Source organism: Salvelinus alpinus, chromosome 6, assembly GCF_045679555.1.
Source record: "Salvelinus alpinus chromosome 6, SLU_Salpinus.1, whole genome shotgun sequence".
NCBI lineage: Eukaryota > Metazoa > Chordata > Actinopteri > Salmoniformes > Salmonidae > Salvelinus > Salvelinus alpinus.
Genome location: NC_092091.1, coordinates 41,698,524 through 41,718,939, shown reverse-complemented (window position 1 = coordinate 41,718,939; position 20,416 = coordinate 41,698,524). Strand labels below are relative to the sequence as shown.

Below are 20,416 nucleotides of genomic sequence, written 5' to 3'. Positions count from 1 at the left end.
AGTCCCTGCTTTGTCTGCTTCCTCCATTAAAATAGAAGCCATGGCATAGCCCATTCTATTCTTATGTTCCTAAGGAGGTAAGGAACGGTTAAAATATGACTGGGGGAGGGGTGGTCCAAAATAGGGGAGGGTTGTGTGGATTTTTATTGGGCACAGAGGAGGTTAGTGCATTTTTTCCCTGGTTTACATTAGCTGTTTTGCAGGTTTTCCTATATAATTTATTCCACCCTAGCCAACTTTCCCCATCTGCTTGCATGCACCTCCCCTATCACAGGGTTTTGGTACTTTCCTTATACACTACATTGTTAAAATAGAAAGACTCAAAACACCATTGTGTAGTGAAACCATGAAAATTAGTGCTCCTTAGATGATATCTGGTGTTTGGAGGGTGTTTGAATGTAAAGCCAATGTAAGTGCTTTGGCACACTGAATGTGTTTCAAAACAATAGAGTGGAATTTCTCTGAAACACCCAAAGGGATCATTTAATCTAAATAAGTTTGCAGGGACCCCCCTGGATGATTCACAAACTCAGACAGGTGAGAGCACACCAAACGCTTAGGTGAAACTCTCCTAAAAAAATCCCCAAAAAGAATGCGTCAATTAAAATATTATCAAATCGAAGCAGGAAATAGAAAATTAATTGACTCAACAAGAACCTTTGTTTTTTTGTAACATTTTTACAGCTAATGGCCCCTACATGCTTATGGTCCAAGTTTATGCTACATGTAGTTGTTAATTGACACGTAATTGTTTGCACCTTTTGTGCACTGCTTGCTTGTTTGCCTACTTACAGGGGTTCTCAAACTTTTTTGATATCTGAAAATTCGAGACCCCAACCATGTGAACATGACAGCCAATGTTGACTTTTTATTTGGGGCAATGGCAGTCAATTGAAAACCATGTATTTCTGATTGTGAGTTGAGAAGACAATCACATACTTTTAATGTGGGGTTATGACAGTCAATTGCAAATTAGTAATGTCTCTTATCTCACCACCACTAATAAGATGGGATACATGTTGCGTCGGAGCTTCTCAAAGTCAGGGGAAGTGGTCAATAGTGCGCACCTCATCTCTGCTGTCACATCCAACCTGGATCGATATTTGGATTTAATTCAGCTATGAGCTGGCAACGGGTAACATGAGTTTTAACGCTCTGAGACGGCAGGAACCAAAATCCTCCTAGTGACCGGGGAATGCGTTTTCTGCAGCATTCAGTAACATGACAGCTCGAAGGGCGCCATAGTTCTGTGCGGCCTTTTTGCAAGATCTAAGGGCGCTCTCTGGTTTAATTGTATATTTTACGTTAACCACATTACAATGATTTTGAGATAAACAGCTACTGGCTTTATGAGCCTTATCTATTGATTTATGCTTGCCCCACATGCTAAATAGCCACTGACAATTTAGCCTGCTCTTTGCTTTGGCCTACAATACCACATGTTATTGCATCCCACTTTTATTCATTTATTATTTAAATTTATTTAAAAACAGGGAATCCCATTGAGGCCAAGGCCTCTTTTTCAAGGGAGCCCTGCACACAATCTTACAAATTCACAATATTACATTTCCAATGCAATAAAAACACAATATTTACAAGCAATGTAGTTAAGAAAAATAACTTACAAAACACAAAAAACAAACATAATGCTCAGTAAAAAAGTAATCAACCACATTGACATTCATATTGTTATCTTGATGCTGCATTTGCATAGCTTATTTCATGTACAGTGCATTTGGGAAGTATTCAGACCCCTTTATTTCCCCCCCATTTTGTTAGCTTATAGCCTTATTCTAAAATGGATTCAAAAATAAATAAATCTCCTCATCAATCTACACACAATACCCCATAATGACAAAGCAAAAATAGGTTTTGAGAATGTTTGCTAATTTATATATATATAAAAAAAGAAGAAATATTCTATTTACAACTATTCAGACCATTTACTCAATACTTTGTTGAAGCACCTTTGGCAGTGATTACAGCCTCAAGTCTTCTTGGGCATGAGACTACAAGCTTGGCACACCTGTATTTGGGGAGTTTGTCCCTTTCTTCTCTGCAGATTCTCTCAAGCTCTGTCAGGTTGGATGGGGAGCGTTGCTGCACAGCTATTTTCAGATCTCTCCAGAGATGTTCGATCAGGTTCAAGTCTGGGCTCTGGCTGGGCCACTCAAGGACATTCAGAGACTTGTCCCGAAGCCACTCCATTGTCTTGGCTGTGTGCTTAGGGTCATTGTCCTGGTAGAAGGTGAACCTTCGCCCCAGTCTGAGGTCCTGAGTGCTCTGGAGCAGGTTTTCACCAAGGACCTCTCTGTACTTTGCTCCGTTCAGCTTTGCCTCGATCCTGACTAGTCTCCCAGTCCCTGCCGCTGAAAAACATCCCCACAGCATGATGCTGCCACCACCATGCTTCACCGTAGGGATGGTGCCAGGTTTCCTCCAGACGCGATGCTTGGCATTCAGGCCAAAGAGTTGAATCTTGGTTTCATCAGACCAGAGAATCTTGTTTCTCATGGTCGGAGTCTTTAGGTGCCTTTTGGCAAACTCCCAGCGGGCTGTCATGTGCCTTTTACTGAGGAGTAGCTTCCGTCTGGCCACTCTAACATAAAGGCCTGATTGGTGGAGTACTGCAGAGATCGTTGTCTTTCTGGAAGGTTCTCAAGAGTGTGCAAAGCTGTCATCAAGGCAAAGGGTGGCTACTTTGAAGAATCTCAAATATAAAATATATTTTGATTTGAACACTTTTTTGGTTATGATTCCATATGTGTTATTTCATAGTTTTAATGTCTTTACTATTATTCTACATTGTAGAAAATAGTAAAAATAAAGAAAAACCCTTGAAGGAGTAGGTGTGTCCAAACTTTTGACTGGTACTGTACATACATACTACATTACCCACCGGCTGGCCAATCCTAACCAAAGGCAATCAAGACAAGGATCACAGACTAAATGGCAACTGAACTGTCAATCATGTCATCTAACTCAACTGTACTGTGATTCAATTGATCTGAACAACCTTCCATGCACCATAATCTAAGTATAAAGACTGAAATCAAATATATTAGCACAATGTATGACTGATCGATCACATTGAGCCCTCCCTCATGAAAACGTACTACTGAATTACAACTCATCAGTACTACAAAAGATACACACAAAACCTACTGGTTTTACTACTTGATTGCTATTGAGATGTTTAGTAAAAAAGTAGTAGTGATTTATGTAGTAATTTAAGTAGTAATGAGTGGTAAATTGGGACATTTCTGTGAACACTACATATTTCCAATTCGAATCACTACATAATTCTTCCTGAATGACTACTGTGTAACTACCATTTTGAATTACTATTGAAAACTGACACATGTACTATTGTTTGCCTATTCAAAATCACTATTGGCATCATTTTTTCAGTACTATTACTACTAGACTAGTGCACGTTATTTCTTCAAGTTCCCAACTGTACACATCATCAAACAATTCATAAAGAGCTTATAAAAACGTTTTAATTAATTACATTTATATTACATATTTACACCCGTTAACCCATTTGAGGCCTTCTTCATTCAACTTTTACTTGAGTCTCTAAAGATCCTCTTCTTTGTTGCAGCCACATTTCTCCACCGCATAACCTTTACCTTTTAGAAAATAAAGTCAAGCACAAGAGACAACCAATTATAAGCCATTATCAATCATCTGAGGTTGCCGTAAGTCATCACAGAAAAAGCATTTGATAAACAATTTTGATCTTACCAACAATGGCCTCCAGTCATCTTTTGTCAAGGGCCTCCTAGACAAGAGGTCAAAATAGGTATGTAGAATGAGTAAGTATACTAATATGAACATACTGTACAATTGGATGCAAACACACATACTTATTACCTACTGTAGCATGACGAAGAGGCTACATAGATACATTTCAATGGGGCTAGCAAACAGCTAGGCTAAACGCAATACATCTCTATGACAACGGCTAATACCATTTGGCAAGCGATCTTTTTGATGTTTTAAAAAGTTATATAAGCGGATAAACAATGACATTAAAGTATTCATAAAATATAAAGGAAAGTTAAACGTACAGATGGTGCCAGCATAAGGACAATGAAAGACAGGATGATGAAGGATGTAAAATGACTTCATTCGGGATAGTCAAACAGTAGCTAGCTAACAACAATCAACTACTTCCTGTTTTGTCTTCTGCGGTCACGAGCACAGGAAGTGCAGCCACTAGATGCAATATAAAGAACGTCCACTCGATGAGAGTAAAGCGTCTGGCTGAGATTTTGCAGTTTGTTCGCTAACATTAGCAGTCATTACATTCATTTTGTTTCTTCTATGAATGTTAAATTGAAGGCCATGTCACGTTATTTTTGAAGAATATGAATGTGAAAAATACCTTACAGATCTTTGAACTGTCTTACTTTATCAATATAAATATAAAATGTGAAAGATGTGTTAATGTCTTGTTGTCATTAGATAATTTGCAAAGAAAAGATAAAGCATTTGAAGTAGGTTTGTACTCATGAATATTATCCTGAACAAAACTTTATTTTCTTATGTCCTTTGATTGAGAATAAAGGCGTCCTCATACACAGGTTCGGTTTGCTCCTAGCAGAACTCGGCTAGGCGACGTGAACGTCCGCGCTCGCATACTCCCTTAATTAAAATACCTTCGCTTGAAAAACGACAAGAAAGCAATATTACTGTTTGTCCCTCTTTAGACGCCGTAAGCCAGTACACGTTCTCTAAATAGTCAGAATTCATCTATGATAATTCAAGAAATCTGTCATTAACGTTTTTGTTGAGGTGGTCTTAATCGAGCAATTTTACATCTAACTAAGATTTTTGGTGCAGTATTTCTGAAGTGAAAAAATTTGCATGAAAACTAGACACCTGTCATAGAATGACAACAAACACTTCATTAAAGAATCCCTATTGTTGACCAATCATCAAAGAAGGGGCGTAGACTTCGGAACTTCATCAAGACTCAAACATTTCTTTTATTTTGCTCGAACAGCTGAAAAAAAAGCCTGCCGAACGCTACCGAACACCAAAATGAACAAAAACAGCACAAAATGTCATCATAATATATGTGAAAACTGTTTTGACAGGGAAGCATACAGTAAGCTTAATGTATATTTGACCTTTTGGAATTATCAATGTTTTTCAACACACCATATAAGACCAGGGATTATAGGCCTACAATAAGAGGGACTCCCATTTAGAATATTTGGAAACTCCAAAAGAAGGGATGTAATTCTGCACTAGACAGGATTGGAAACGCCATAATAGTATTTAGGAGCTTTAAAGAGAGGAAGCAACACCAAAAGAGAAGGGATTGAATTTTGCCCTACACAGAACTCGAAACACCATAATACTGTTTTCAAACTTTTCCTGGTAAATGTTTTTATTTTTTATTATTTCACCTTTATGTAACCAGCTAGGCTAGTAGAGATACTGGGGTGCAAAGAAGCAAAATAAATAACAGTATGGGGAATGAGGTTAGCTGGATGGGCTATTTACAGATGGGATGGGCTATGTACAGGTGCAGTGATCTGTGAGCTGTTCTGACAGCTGGTGCTTAAAGCTAGTGAGGGAGATATGAGTCTCCAGCTTCAGTGATTTTTGCAGTTCGTTCCAGTCATTGGCAGCAGAGAACTGGAAGGAGAGGCGGCCAAAGGAGGTGTTGGCTTTGGGGGTGACCAGTGAAATATACCTGCTGGAGCGCGTTCTGCGGGTGGGTGCTGCTATGGTGACCAGTGAACTGAGATAAGGCGGGGCTTTACCTAGCAAAGACTTGTAGATGACCTGGAGCCAGTGGGTTTGGCGATGAATAAGTAGCGAGGGCCAGCCAACGAGAGCATACAGGTCGCAGTGATGGGTAGTACATGGGGCTTTGGTGACAAAACGGATGGCACTGTGATAGATTACATCCAATTTGCTGAGTAGAGTGTTGGAGGCTATTTTGTAAATGACATCGCTGAAGTCAAGGATCGGTAGGATAGTCAGTTTTCCGAGGGTATGTTTGGCAGCATGAGTGACATGTTGTTTCGTGGCCTTTGGAGAGGCAAATATCAAAAAGGTGCGAGTGTGACATATGAGCCCAGAGCCGATGGTGGCAACCCATATGGGTACTACAGTGTTAAAATAAAGTGCTTTGTAAACACTAAAACTAGCGGCAACTGAGCTGCCACCACCTAACAGGAGACAAAATCTTACATTTGCTGGAGTATTGAAGCACATGGGTGAAACATTCATCCTGAGGTGCTCTGAAACATGACAGTGTGGTGTAACATCACCTTTTGTAACACCTTGCCAGAGTCCGGGTGCATCTAAATGATATAACTGCCATCGATAAGAGATAATACTGTGCAGCCGTATTCATCGACCTGTCCAAGGCTTTCGACTCTGTCGATCACCACATTCTTATCAGCAGACTCAACAGCCTTGGTTTCTCAAATGACTGCCTCGCTAGGTTCACCAACTACTTCTCTGATAGAGTTCATTGTGTCAAATCGGAGGGCCTGTTGTCCGGACCTCTGGCAGTCTCTATGGGGGTGCCACAGGGTTCAATTCTAGGGCCGACTCTCTTCTCTATACACCAATGATGTCGCTCTTGCTGCTGGTGATTCTCTGATCCACCTCTACGCAGACGACACGATTCTGTATACTTCTGGCCCTTCTTTGGACACTATGCTAACTAACCTCCAGGCGAGCTTCAATTCCATACAACTCTCCTTCCGTGGCCTCTAACTGCTCTTAAATGCAAGTAAAACTAAATGCATGCTCTTCAACCGATCGCTGCCCGCACCTGCCCGCCCGTCCAGCATCACTACTCTCGACGGTTCTGACCTAGAATATGTGGACAACTACAAATACCTAGGTGTCTGGTTAGACTGTAAACTCTCCTTCCAGACCCACATTAAGCATCTCCAATCCAAAATGTAATCTAGAATCGGCTTCCTATTTCTGGTGTCCTTTGACAGCTCTTTGGTCTTGGCCATAGTGGAGTTTGGAGTGTGACTGTTTGAGGTTGTGGACAGGTGTCTTTTATACTGATAACAAGTTCAAACAGGTGCCATTAATACAGGTAACGAGTGGAGGACAGAGGAGTCTCTTAAAGAAGAAGTTACAGGTCTGTGAGAGCCAGAAATCTTGCTTGTTTGTAGGTGACCAAATACTTATTTTAATGAATAAATTCATTAAAAATCCTACAATGTGATTTTCTGGATTTTTTTTTTTCATTTTGTCTGTCATAGTTGAAGTGTACCTATGATGAAAATTACAGGCCTCTCATCTTTTTAAGTGGGAGAACTTGCACAATTGGTGGCTGACTAAATACTTTTTTGCCCCACTGTATTATCAGAGTTATTGACCTCACAATAAACCAGATTCAAGTAACTTCCATGACAGTTTTATGGTGCTGAAACGTGAAGAAGCAGCCAGGCGCAATCAATCTGGAGGTGGACAGCACATGGTGCTGAAATTAGGCTAATTCATGTAATTAATTTCAAGTTTTCATTTTAATTTGAATTAACTAACACGAGAGCTTTTGTTGGAGACTATTTCTTCCTTATAAGAAATAAGAGGTAGGGCTACCTGTTTGACAGATTAAATTATAGGCTATCCATAGATTTGTCTGCCAATTACTCTAATAGTGTCACCACTCCTTAAATACCTGTGTACGTGAAGGGCTTGGTGTGTTAAGTTAAAACCAGTGCTTGAATTGACGGGGTACGCCTATGAGGGTAAGCCATTGCCTACTTTTTGTTTAAGACAATGGCAAAATCCATACCCCTTGTTAGCTTAAAACAGCGTTTCCCAATCTCGGTACTCGGAACCACACGAGGTGTGTGACCGGTGTGAAATTACTAGCTAGTTGGCGGGGTGCGCGCTAATAGCGTTTCAATCTGTGAAGTCACTCGCTCTGAGACCTTGAAGTAGTTGTTCGCTTTGCTCTGCAAGGGCCGAGGCTTTTGTGAAGCGATGGGTAACGATGCTTTGTGGGAGGTAGTTGTTGATGTGTGCAGAGGGTCCCTGGTTTGAGCCCAGGTAGGGGCGAGGAGAGGGACGGAAGCTATACTGTTACAGGTGCACGTTTTGTTTTTTGCTATTAGTTGATTATTTGAATCAGCTGTGTAGTGCTAGGGAAAAAAACTAAACGTGCACCCCTTGGGGTTCCGAGAACCGAATTTGGGAAACCCTGGCTTAAGACTTAAGAAACTAAAATGGATTCTGATTATATAAAGCGATCTATAACAATGCTTCCTCCGTGACACTTTATGCTAGAATCGAAATGGACAAGAAAGACATCTCTAATGCAAATGGGGATATCTTTGGGTGTCTCTATGACATTCAGAGGTTAAGCTATAAAGTTATATAGCCGAGAAGTAAAAAAATATATATATACTTTGCTTGGGAAGTAATCTAATAGGCCTACAATGTGTAACTCTGCTATCAATTTAGCAATTCACTTTCTGTAAAAGAGATGTTTAAAACCAGGCCGCTTTTAGGAACGCACTCATTATATCAGTACAAAATATCAAATTCACAGTTCATGCTACAAAACCAACTTTAGGTTTTAAAAATATGTTATTTTTAACTCAAAATTTCGTAAATTCAGTCTGGCTATCTACTCCGATTTCAGAGCGCTCTCGTGTGTGTGCCAGAGCGCGCAATACCTGATAAATGTATGAATGAGCAACACCAGCTGAATGTGACCAGTGTCAGTAAATGTTGGCTAAAAAGTAGCTAATTAAATTGTTGCCAGCAACACAGTCACTAATGCTCTCGATAAACAGTCTAACCAGCTCTGCTAGGGCGAGTAAAATGGCCAGAGAGAGGTGTTCTCTCATTTGTGTTTGGAAGTAGCTAGCAAGCTAGCTTGGGCGCTTGACTGCCGTTGTGAGGAACTCTCAGATCAACCCTACTCCTCAACCAGAGCGTCCAGTATCAATAGTGCAGTGTGCGCTCTGAATTTATGAACAGACAATCTGACCACAACGCTCTGAATTTACAAACATGCTCTGACACACTAAAGCCAATTTAGGACCGCACCCTTTGTCGTCAATCAAATGTATTTTGGCATCGATCAAATAGGTGGATAGGCAGGCAAGTTCCCATTCCGTTGTCAAAACGTGGGTTGGGACAGGCATGCATTGGCAGGCAAGCTGCAGCTCGAGCAGGCTACTATCCCCCATCTTTATCAGTGCAATTTTTGACGACCAACTAGTTGAAAAAGTTGGAGAGGGTTTATCTAATGTTCCCTCATTAGATTTTTTAGCTTATATCGCTCTGGTTAGCATTAGTTGTTGATCGTGTTGATGTGCATAACTGAAGGAGAGAGAGCCTACCTTTTCATGTTTTTTTTTATTAATAGGACCATGAAGATCCCAAATGTAAGAGGACTCCCGTGATAAATGTGTAGAAATCCATTCAGGTGTATTTTGTGGCTTTTGGGGAATGCGTTCTAATGATCTAAAGTCACGCAGTTTCTACTGGCTGTAAACACAGTACAGTTCAAATGAATGATGGCAGGCCCATGTGGCAAATGGCTTATTTGCATATAGGCCTACTGTAGCTCTGATCTGCTATGGCACACCGGTCAGAGTAGACTCTGGTCCTGGACAAGACAGATGTTTTTATTGGTTTTATTAACTGCAGTGTCTATTAATTGTCCAAACGCATGGGCTTTTTCCCACTCTACATTTCTATGTAATTTTCACAAATGCCTTACTTTACATCATTCTATGAATTCATGAACGTGATATATGACCATATAATATATACGTGAAAATGACCATTATCTAAGTGCTGGCTTAGCAGAAAATGTACAAATAAATAAAAATAAGTGTCATATTCTTCCTATGGGTGTATATGAACTGATTTTAATAAGATTACATGCTGCTAAAATTCTGTCAGTTCCACTTAAAAATGTCCTGCATCGGGACTCTGGGGTGGAAGGGTACATTTTGAAAGTATGCTAATGATTAGAATCAGATGTCTTAGGTTTAATTATTTGCAAATGGTGACAGTTTCGTTGCAAACAAGACACTGGGTTGGCATCAGAGAAATGTGGCAAGATGAACGCATAAGCCTATCTCTCTGTCTGTTCTTCCCTGAAACGTATGTTTTCATTATACACATTTCTTTTGGGACTTTTTGAGAGCGACATTTTTCATTGCAAGGAAGCTGATTGTTTTGAGCTAATAAAAAGTAGGGTACGCTATCTGTTTTTCCCTAATCAACGCACAGAGAAATAGACATAGACTACACAACTCATTTACGAGAGACATTATGTTATTGTCATGGATTTGATTATGTACAACCAGATGTGTTAAAAATAGTGCTCAAAATAGTGTAGATCTATGAATTGGGCAGCTATTATATTAGCTAGCCTATGTTCTGGCCACCCAATTATTAGCTTAGAAAAAGTGTGGTATTAAAAAGTATAATAATGTAATATAGCCTAATCACAATGTAATATCACAACTTCTACTTCACTTCAATATATACTATTATTAAAGGTTGGCTTATCGCTTTTGTGAGAGCATACCGTTTAAATTGCATTTTTGTTACATGTAGGCTCTAACATTGATCATCAATTACATAAATGGATGGGGCATTAATCAGATCTGTGATGTCACAAGTCAGTATTGGTGAAATCTAACACTAGCTGCTACTTGGGATGTATCCGTGCAAGTCAAGGCAAATGCAGAAACTACAGCCTGGAGGTTAATAAGAAGCTCTCTACTCTCTCTGTCAGTTGGAGACCACTCAATAGAAAACATCAGACTCGGGGCTGGACTCGGATACCTCTTATGCGCACTGTAAATACCACATTTAAATATTGTAATTATTTGGCGCACTGCTCTGCTCTTCATACATTGATTAATATTTACAGTCACTACCTGCGTGCGCACCTCTTTGGTAGGTGGAGAGAAAAGAATAATCACTCTCCGCGAACCCCAAAGCAAAGGAGTTGGGAGAAATTTTGAGTGAGTGGGAAAGCCGTGCTTGCTCCTTGGACTACATACAATGAAGAAATTCTAAGGTGGCAGTCTTTGTTTATTTACGCTTCCTTTGGCTGTATGTAACCAAGGACTATCTCATGAACCGGTATCCTCTTGCGTGAAATTCTGTTTTCACTTAGAACTCTGCTTCCTGGACAAATGCATACAAATGCATTTAGGAGCCCAACGGACAAGGAGTGGACACGTTTCTCCCACAGCAATAACGTGAGTAAGAAATGAGCCTCACGGAAAAATGCATAGCCTAATGTAAGACTATTCGATTGTAAAATGCAAATAGAAATATAAGTAATGCAATAGAAATGGATATGCAGTATGAAAAGTGCAATTTAAACAGAGGTTACACTTGCCTGTTCTGACAGGTCTGTGAGAGGAATCAGCTGAGTTTATTTAGCTTGTTGGCATTTTTCCATAAACTATAGAGAGTGCGCTGACCAGCACCAGCCTATAATAGCAAGTAGGCTTCTGTGAAGCAGAGATTGTAACTTGGTCGACACAAAAGTGAAACAATCGTTTCGGCTCAATTGGTTGTTAAATCGAATCGTAGGCTACATGAATTAATTGGGTGATAAATTCAGCGTTTATCTTGTTACGCGCTAGCATTCAGCCAACAGTCGTGGCTTTGACCTCTCCAACAGTCATGTTGCACGCACAATTGATCTAACAGGTAATCCTGTAAACCCGGTTCTGGCTGCAAGTAGCTTAACAGTTTTGTAAAATTTGGAGACCAAGTTGCCTTGCGCAACAATGATGGTGCGATTATCCGAGGCTTTTTCCAACAACCGGTCTTAACAAAAAGTTTGACCTCCTTGGTATTGGCTAAACAAACATAAGGACATAATGCTTTATTATGTTCATATTTACATATAGGCATGCAGTTTTTGCAGTGCTGTAACATTTGGCTGGGACTGGAGTGGTGTAGAAATGCACATGCTCTTGGAAGACCACAGAGCATGCAGGACAGAGGAAGTAACGTTGGCAAGACGTCTGTTGCCAAGGAGTCTTTTTTTATTAAAATGGAACGCTATATGATCTAAAAGAGTAAAGCCAGACACACTCACTGTTTGTAAATGTGTTTTGTATGTGCATTGTTCATTTGCCTTTGCAAAATTATGTATTGTGCTTATTCTCCCTGAGACAAGTAGTGTAATTATAGCAAGGTTATTAGTTTTTTTTATACTAGTTTTTATTTATATTTGTTCTTCGATTTTTATTTTGAATTCAGTTTAGTTGTTAGTTTTCAGACCTGATTTGCTAGTTTCTATTTAGTTTTATTTTCCTTGCCCCCCAAAAAACGATAACACACACACACACACACACACACACACACACACACAGTCTTGTACAGCTAACCTTGTGAGGACACACAATTCAGTCCCATTCAAAATACTATTTTTTCTAACCCCTAAACCTAACCCGTACTCTTTCCCTAACCTTAACCCAGAAACCTTAACACTAAACCTAACTCGTACTCTTACCCTAACCTTAACCCAGAAACATTAACCCTAAACCTAGCTCCTAACCCGTAACGTAATTCTAACCTTAACCCTAAACCCACTAGAAACAGCATTTGACCTTGTGGGGACTAACAAAATGTCCCCAGTAAGTCACATTTTTGTTTGTTTACTATTCTTGTGGTGACTTCTGGTCCCCAGATTAATAGTTAAACATGTCTCCACACACACACACACACACACACACACACACACACACACACACACACACACACACACACACACACACACACACACACACACACACACACACACACGTCTAAGGCACTGCATCTCAGTGCAAGAGGCATCACTACAGCCCCTGGTTCGAATCCAGGCGGTATCACATCCGGCCGTGATTAGTTGTCCCATGGTGCGGCGCACAATTGGCCCAGCGTCGTCCAGGTTTGGCCGGGGTAGGCAGTCATCTTTACTGACTTGCCTAGTTAAATAAAGGTCACACACACACACACACACACACACACACACACACACACACACACACACACACACACACACACACACACACACACACACACACACACACACACACACTACACCACATTATTTTGTTGGAATTTACTTATGTCCCCATAATCAAAACCTATTTCTTTAACTTACTTGCTGTTTCGTTGTTCATTTTTTCAGTCATTTCATTCTCAACCAGGATTTCATCTTACATCCAGCAATGAAGTTTCAGCTCTGTCTGTCTATGGCCTCTCTTCCTCGTTGCGCAGTCACTGTGTCCATTTCCATCTTGTCCAGCTGCGTATGTAACATTTCACCTAAACCCTGTTTCTTGTCTGCATCGAAGCAGCGGTCCTTGTACCTAGCATCGAGCATGGTGGGGACACAATAAAGAGGCTCAGAGAGAATACCACCGAATCGCTTGTTCAGAGCCTCAAGTACGTTTGTAAGTTAACCCCACGGTCTGTGTCAGCAGTTTTGTTGAGCAGGCGTTTCAATGCCATGACAGAGGGTACCACGTCTGCTGCAGACGCAGTTGATTAGCTTATTTCTCAAGTCAGTTGTTTGAATGGTGCTAGAAGTGTATTCATGTTTCCATGTTTCAAACTTGTTCTCAAATGCCATCGACATGGCAGCAGCGGTATGAGAACCAGCACATTCTTGAGCATGCAATACGGCTTTCCTCAGTACGAAATCCTCGTCAACCCACTGTGCTGTCAGACTCAGCATGCTCATGGGGATGACATCGCTGGTCCAAATGTCAGTCGTGATGCCCATAGCAAGTAGCATAATACATTCCATTATCTTGGCGTTATTGGATTTCTCCTTTGAGTTGTCTCGCTGAAATTTTCTTACTCTTTCAAATGACTGCTCAACTTTGACTTCTTTAGTTGTTGGAAATGTGCGCTTAGTATTTTTTTGCTTTTGTTCTGTATAGCGCTGTATTTTTCGTGGCGTCATTACATCATCTACTTATGTTATATATGTATGAACGTCAGCTTTGACATCGGCGTTAAACTAGACATCGGGCCGATGTTGCCACTTTTAGCTAATACCGTCCGATTCCGATATGCTCGCCGATATATTGTGCATCGCTAGTTTTTTTTGTGCTTTTGGGATGTCACTAGCCTTTCTTATGACCCCACACCCTTTTTGATTAGCTGAGGTGATTTGGTTAAGAGTGAGATTCTCTATCTAGAAACAATTTATCCTTGATCGGGATTGGAAGTATTGGAAACCTTGAACACGCAACTTACTGATCATCCCCAAAAATGTCTCAAACACATTAACTTGAAGAACAGTGTAGATGCAACGTTTGGTAATAGAACGACAGTTTGTGCTGTGTGTGCCGTCATTCTGTTACCAAACTTTGCATCTGCACTGTTCTTCAAGTAAATGTGTTTTTGTAAAGATTTCAGTGAAAATTGTTAAAAGTAGACCTTGTGCATAGAGTTGTGTGGTTTGTTTAACTTTGCAATCATTGGTTTTTGTTTGACATGCATTTTAAGATAAAATCAGAGTCTCACCATCACTCTATTGCTCACTCTATTACTGTGGAATTGACCAAATACAAAATATACACTTACAGTTAGGTCCCTTATGGAAAAAACTTTCCCATGTGGAAAATTGCATGTGAAAATGTGTTTTTGAAACACTTCACATGACATTCCCAACTAGCTCTCACAGTGTCACGTCAGAATTAGACATTCGTCCATGTTTCTCTTTAGTCCAATTTCGAAGTTGTTGTAAACGCGTTTAAGGTTAAGTTAAGGCAATAACTCAGAATGGTTAAGGTAAGGGTTAAGGTTTGGGATAAGCTTAAAACAAAAATCTAGAAAACAACTTTCTGTCAGTGGATTTGAACATGTCATCTTTGGAATCAGAGGCAGATGCTCACTTGAAAGTATGTGGCTCTGGATCACTACACATGTGAAAACAAAAATAGTGTTTTCAACAATGTGTATGTTTAGTATGTTTTATTCAGTGTGTGTAACGGCTTTCGTCGGTGGAAGGAGAGGACCAAAGCGCAGCGCAGTTAGTGTTCATCTTAATTTAATACAAATCAAAAAAACAGAACACTTCAAAATACAAAACAACAAAAGTGAAAACCGAAACAGTTCTATCTGGTGCAGACACACAAAGACTGAAGACAACCACCCACAAAACCCAACAGAAAACAGGCTACCTAAATATGGTTCCCAATCAGGGACAACGATTGACAGCTGCCTCTGATTGAGAACCATATCAGGCCAAACACAGAAAACCAAACACAGAAATAGAAAACATAGATTACCCACCCAACTCTCGCCCTGACCACACTAAAACAAAGAAAATACAAAAGAACTATGGTCAGAACGTGACAGTGTCCTCACCTGGAATTTGAACTCACAACCTCTTGGTTCACAGCATTCTGATCTTTCTGCTACACCACCATGCCTTTGTTAATAAATTATTTCAGCTGTATTCTTACACTTTGGACTTCAAAGTGAAACTCATCTTTGTGAAAAATAAACTCAAGAAAAACGATTATATTTATCATAGCCATTCAGGAGTAACATGGAAACAGAATAATATGGCCCACCAACTATACAGAAAAAACTAAAATTGCTGAAATAAGTAAATTAAATCAATAATGAGAGAATAGTCAGATTAATTGATAATTAAAATAGCAGTGCAGGTGGCACTCTTTTGCTAAGTGCAGAGACGTATTATAGGTAATGAAAGTGTATGCAAATTCTACATACAGTGCATTCGGAAAGTATTCAGACCCCTTGACTTTTTCCACAATTTGTTACGTTACAGCCTTATTTTAAAAATGATTAAATCGTTTTTCCCCCTCATCAATCTACACACAATACCCCATAATGACAAAGCAAAAACAGGTTTTTAGAAATCTTTGCAAAAAAACAGAAATATCACATTTACATAAGTATTCAGTCCCTTTACTCAGTACTTTGTTGAAGCACCTTTGGCAGCGATTACAGCCTCAAGTCTTCTTGAGTATGGCACTACAAGCTTGGCACACTTGTATTTGGGGAGTTTTTCACATTCTTCTCTGCAGATCTTCTCAAGCTCTGTCAGGTTGGATGGGGCACATCGCTGCACAGATATTTTCAGGTCTTTCCAGAGATGTTGAATCAGGTTCAAGTCCAGGCTCTGGCTGGCCTACTCAAGGACATTCAGAGACTTTTCCCGAAGCCACTCCTGCATTGTCTTGGCTGTGTGCTTAGGGTCGTTGTCCTGTTGGAAGGTGAACCTTTGCCCCAGTCTGCGGTCCTGAGTGCTCTGGAGCAGGTTTTCATCAAGGATCTCTCTGTACTTTGCTCTGTTCATCTTTCTCTCAATCCTGACTATTCTCCCTGCCGCTGAAAACATCCCCACAGCATGATGCTGCCACCACCATGTTTCACCGTAGGGATGGTATTGGCCAGGTAATGAGCGGTGCCTGGTTTCCTCCAGACGTGATGCTTGGCATTCAGGTCAAAGAGTTCAGTCTTGGTTTCATCAGACCAGAGAATCTTGTTTCTCATGGTCTTAGTCCTTTAGGTGCTTATTGGCAAACTCCAAGCGGGCTGTCGTGTGCCTTTTATTGAGGAGTGGCTTCTGTCTGGCCACTCTACCATAAAGGCCTGATTGGTGAGTGCTGCAAAGATGGTTATCGTTCTGGAAGGTTCTCCCATCTCCACAGAGGAACTCTGGAGCTCTGTCAGTGTGACCATTGGGTTCTTGGTCACCTCTCTGACCAAGGCCCTTCTCCCCCGATTGCTCAGTTTGGCCGGGCGGCCAGCTCTAGGAAGAGTCTTGGTGGTTCCAAACTTCTTCCATTTAATAATGATGGAGGCCACTATGTTCTTGGGGACCTTCAATGCTGCAGCATTTTTTCTGTACCCTTCCCCAGATCTGTGCCTCGACACAATCCTGTCTCTGATCTTTTGGTCTGGAGTGCATTAATTAATATCTGAGCAGTGCCAACATACAATTTTTCTCCCAAGAACATATCCACACACTCAAAAATAAGAGTATGGTTACAGTACAATGTTGTGCCTTGGTTTACAAAAAGTTCAAAGGTACACATAAGGTACCTTCAGAGGTACACAGGAATTCACATGGTACTGGTTAGGGTACATGTGCAGACAATCTATTTTATGCCATGGCATTGTTGAAGACTTTCTGATTGACTTGTAAGGCATTCTAAAGCATTAATTATTTCCTTATAACGCATGGTATATTTATACGGTAGAATTCAATGGCTATAGTTCATCCTTACACGTTCTATGTTTGTGCTGCTTTTGAAAGCAAAAGTCAAGTTGGAAACATTATTGGCATTGTTGAATTTGATTTTCATAATGGCAAGCTGGTACGGATGGTTTGATAACCTAGCAATTCTGTTTGGTTACCACAGCAAATACTGTAGTTATCTAGTAAACTTGCTAGCTACTTCCGTAGCAGCTAAACACATTCTACCGGCAAATGAACACATTCAATGCAACTCCGTAGAAGGTCATTTCCACTCCGCTAGTGCGTCGTGAAACACACCTTCCACGTCGTTCACTATTTTCCATAGAACTCATAGCCCCTTGTTGATTATCCCTTACATAATGGTACATTTCTCTACACAATATTTTCGATGTACAGTCAGGTACAATCATTACTGCACTTTGAAATGTAGGTGGTGGCAATGTGCTGGGTTGGGCTCATTAGGATATTTGGGGACATGGTGTAAAATATGTTGTATTTGTGCCAGCCGTCAGTGGAAATGTTGTATGAGTTTACGTGGTTAGTGAAGGTTGAGCACCTCTTTTGACAAATGGTTTGGCAATCAGTGTAAGAACTTGAGACAATCAAGAGCTGCACTCTTAAGATGTTACTGTGCATTTTTCAGTAGCTTAATATTCAATATCTTGCAGTCAGCTAGCTGCAACTCAGTTATTGTAAATGTCACAACAACTTACTTTAGCTCATCTGTCACACTCACTGACCTGATGTTGTGGAAGGGAAGTGAGTATTACAAGGATATACTGTCGCAACTAGCTATAAATGAAATATTATGTCTCTTTGGTATCACATGTGCTTATGTCAGCCTTTAACAAGGCTGGAGAACTGACAGTGTACAAGTGTATGCTGAGTTTAGACGAGGGACTCAAAAACCATCATACCAGTCGGCATAGCGGGGCAAGAAAGATGGTGACGCCAACAACAACCCAGCACTATGGTATGCATTGCTATGGTGATTTCAGTAAACAAACGGTGCCACTCAACATCCAGTAGAAAACAACACTACGGCAGATAGTTTAAATACAAGTTCCGTCTACTGTGGAGAGACGACATGAAAGCCACGCCTCCAATATTCTGATAGGCTGCCGTGGCTACAGTATGCTGCCAATTAACAAGTAATGTTTGTCAACAGAAGAGTCAGCGAAGCCATAGTACGTTACTAGCGTGTATTGCTAGTGGCAGCCAGTTGCCTGTAAGTTGTGTGAATTTTACAATAACTTACAGTTAAGTAAATACAAATTCACAGCAACAAGTTGCCCTTAAATTACCAGAGGATTCACTTCTTACAGTGCAGCTCATTAGTGACACATGCTCTAACAATGTTTACACAACAGACGACATCAAAGGAGGTGCTCAACTTGCATCTGCATAACCATCAAACACTTAAACTGCGACAACACTTCCACTAACACAAATACACATATATTTGACCACGTCCCCAAATATGCTAATGAGGCCCACCAGTACATTGCCCCCAATGATGACCGTTCCTTATATTGTACCCCAGGGGAAAACACTGTACCCTAGCCATACACTTATTTTTTTTTAGAGTGTGTTAATACATGTTCCAAGCAAACCTGGTGGCGCTGCAGGAACACTGATGCACTCAACCAAGAGGCTGCAAATCCAAATCCCTGAAGCATTTGTGTCAAGTGTCCTTGAGCACTGCTAGTTTTACATTGATGTAATGTTGGTGGTGATAATTGGACAACTATTTACTTGATTCTGGGCATTTTTAGCAAAATGCAGGAATGTATTCCTGTCAATAAGTTTGAATCCATATTGTAACGTCTGCTTCCAACTCACACTGTCAAACACGTAGATCCCCCGAACGCAGCTCACTTTCCAGCCCACTCTCCAGCTCACACTCTCAAACACGTAGATCCCCTGAACGCAGCTCACTCTCCAGATCCCAATCACCTGAATTCTGATCACCTGTTCACACACCTGTATGTCATTATCACACACTATTTAGTTCAGTTTTTTGCACCCCATCAATGTGAGGTATTGTTTGTTTTGTGACGCACTTCTATTTGGAGCGCTGGGTTTCCCGTAATTGAATCCTCCCGTGTATGATAGTTTTTGCCTGCCTCACTAACGACGCCTTTAGCCTATTCCCTGCCTGTACTTTAGCCTATCGGATTTCCTGTTATCAACCTATTGCCTGATCTCCCGGACGACGTTACTAGCCTTTTCCCTGCCTGTACTGTTGCCTTGTTGGTGTATGACCTTCTGCCTGCCCCCGGCCAGCTACCTGCCTCCTCCTGCGATCCTTTACAAATAAACACCTGCTGCGCTCTGCCCTTGAAACCAGCTCTCTGTCTCCAATCGTGCTCATTACACATATCTCCATATGCTCACAGACCTGGTGTTGTAGCAGGATATGTGGCAGGACATTTCAGGTTGCTAGCGACCAAGAGGTTTTAAATCAAAATCCTAGATAAGGCTGAGGTCACAGTACGAAATAATACATATATATATTTATTTTTTTACAGTAATTGAAATCAGAATAATTTTGCATACTGTCATTTTAAAAGAAATTACACCTTCAAGTTGTAAACAGTATACATTGCAAAATGCAACAAAAATAAATGCAGCATGCAACAATTTCAACTATTTTACTGAGTTACAGGTCATATAAGGAAACCGGTCAATTAAAATAATTGAATTAGGCCCTAATCTAGGGATTAAATATGACTGGGCAGGGGCGCAGCCATGGGTGTACCTGGGAGGGCATAGGCCCACCCACTGTGGAGCCAGGCCCAGCCAATCAGAATGAGTTCTTCCCCACAAATGGGCTTTATTACAGACAGAAATACTCCTCAGTTTCATCATCTGTCCGGGTGGCTGGTCTCGCATGATCCTGCAGGTGAAGAAGACAGATGTGAAGGTCCGGGGCTGGCGTGGTTACACATGGTCTGCGGTTGTGAGGCCGATTGGACATATTGCCAAATCCTCTAAAACAACATTGGAGATGGCTTATGGTAGAGAAATTAACATTATATTATCTGGCAACAGCTCTGGGTGACATTCCTGCCGTCAGCATACAGATTGCACACTTCCTCAAAACTTGAGACATCTGTGGCATTGTGTTGTGTGACAAAACTGCACATTTTAGAGTAACCTTTTATTGTTCCCCAGCACAAGGTACAC

The 20,416-nt window shown here is 40.7% G+C and overlaps 1 protein-coding gene and 1 long non-coding RNA gene across 3 annotated transcripts in view; one reads left to right on the top strand and one right to left on the bottom strand.

Annotated features, from left to right (window-relative positions):
• Nucleotides 1-3,540: 3,540 nt before the first annotated feature.
• Nucleotides 3,541-4,176, bottom strand: LOC139577847 (uncharacterized). The gene is made up of 3 exons (XR_011675434.1): nucleotides 4,077-4,176; nucleotides 3,751-3,787; nucleotides 3,541-3,635 (listed from the first exon to the last, which is right to left on the bottom strand). It is a non-coding gene; the product is annotated as an uncharacterized lncRNA (long non-coding RNA).
• Nucleotides 4,177-10,751: 6,575 nt separating this feature from the next.
• Nucleotides 10,752-20,416, top strand: part of LOC139578714 (collagen alpha-1(XXIV) chain-like) — a 179,923-nt gene continuing 170,258 nt past the window's right edge. For both annotated transcript variants that reach the window (XR_011675599.1, XM_071406673.1), the window contains exon 1: nucleotides 10,752-11,234. Coding sequence is in view for 1 of the 2 variants with exons in the window: in XM_071406673.1 (XP_071262774.1) it covers nucleotides 11,179-11,234 (56 nt within the window). In the remaining variant the exon portion in view is untranslated. The remainder of the gene's footprint in view (nucleotides 11,235-20,416) is intronic.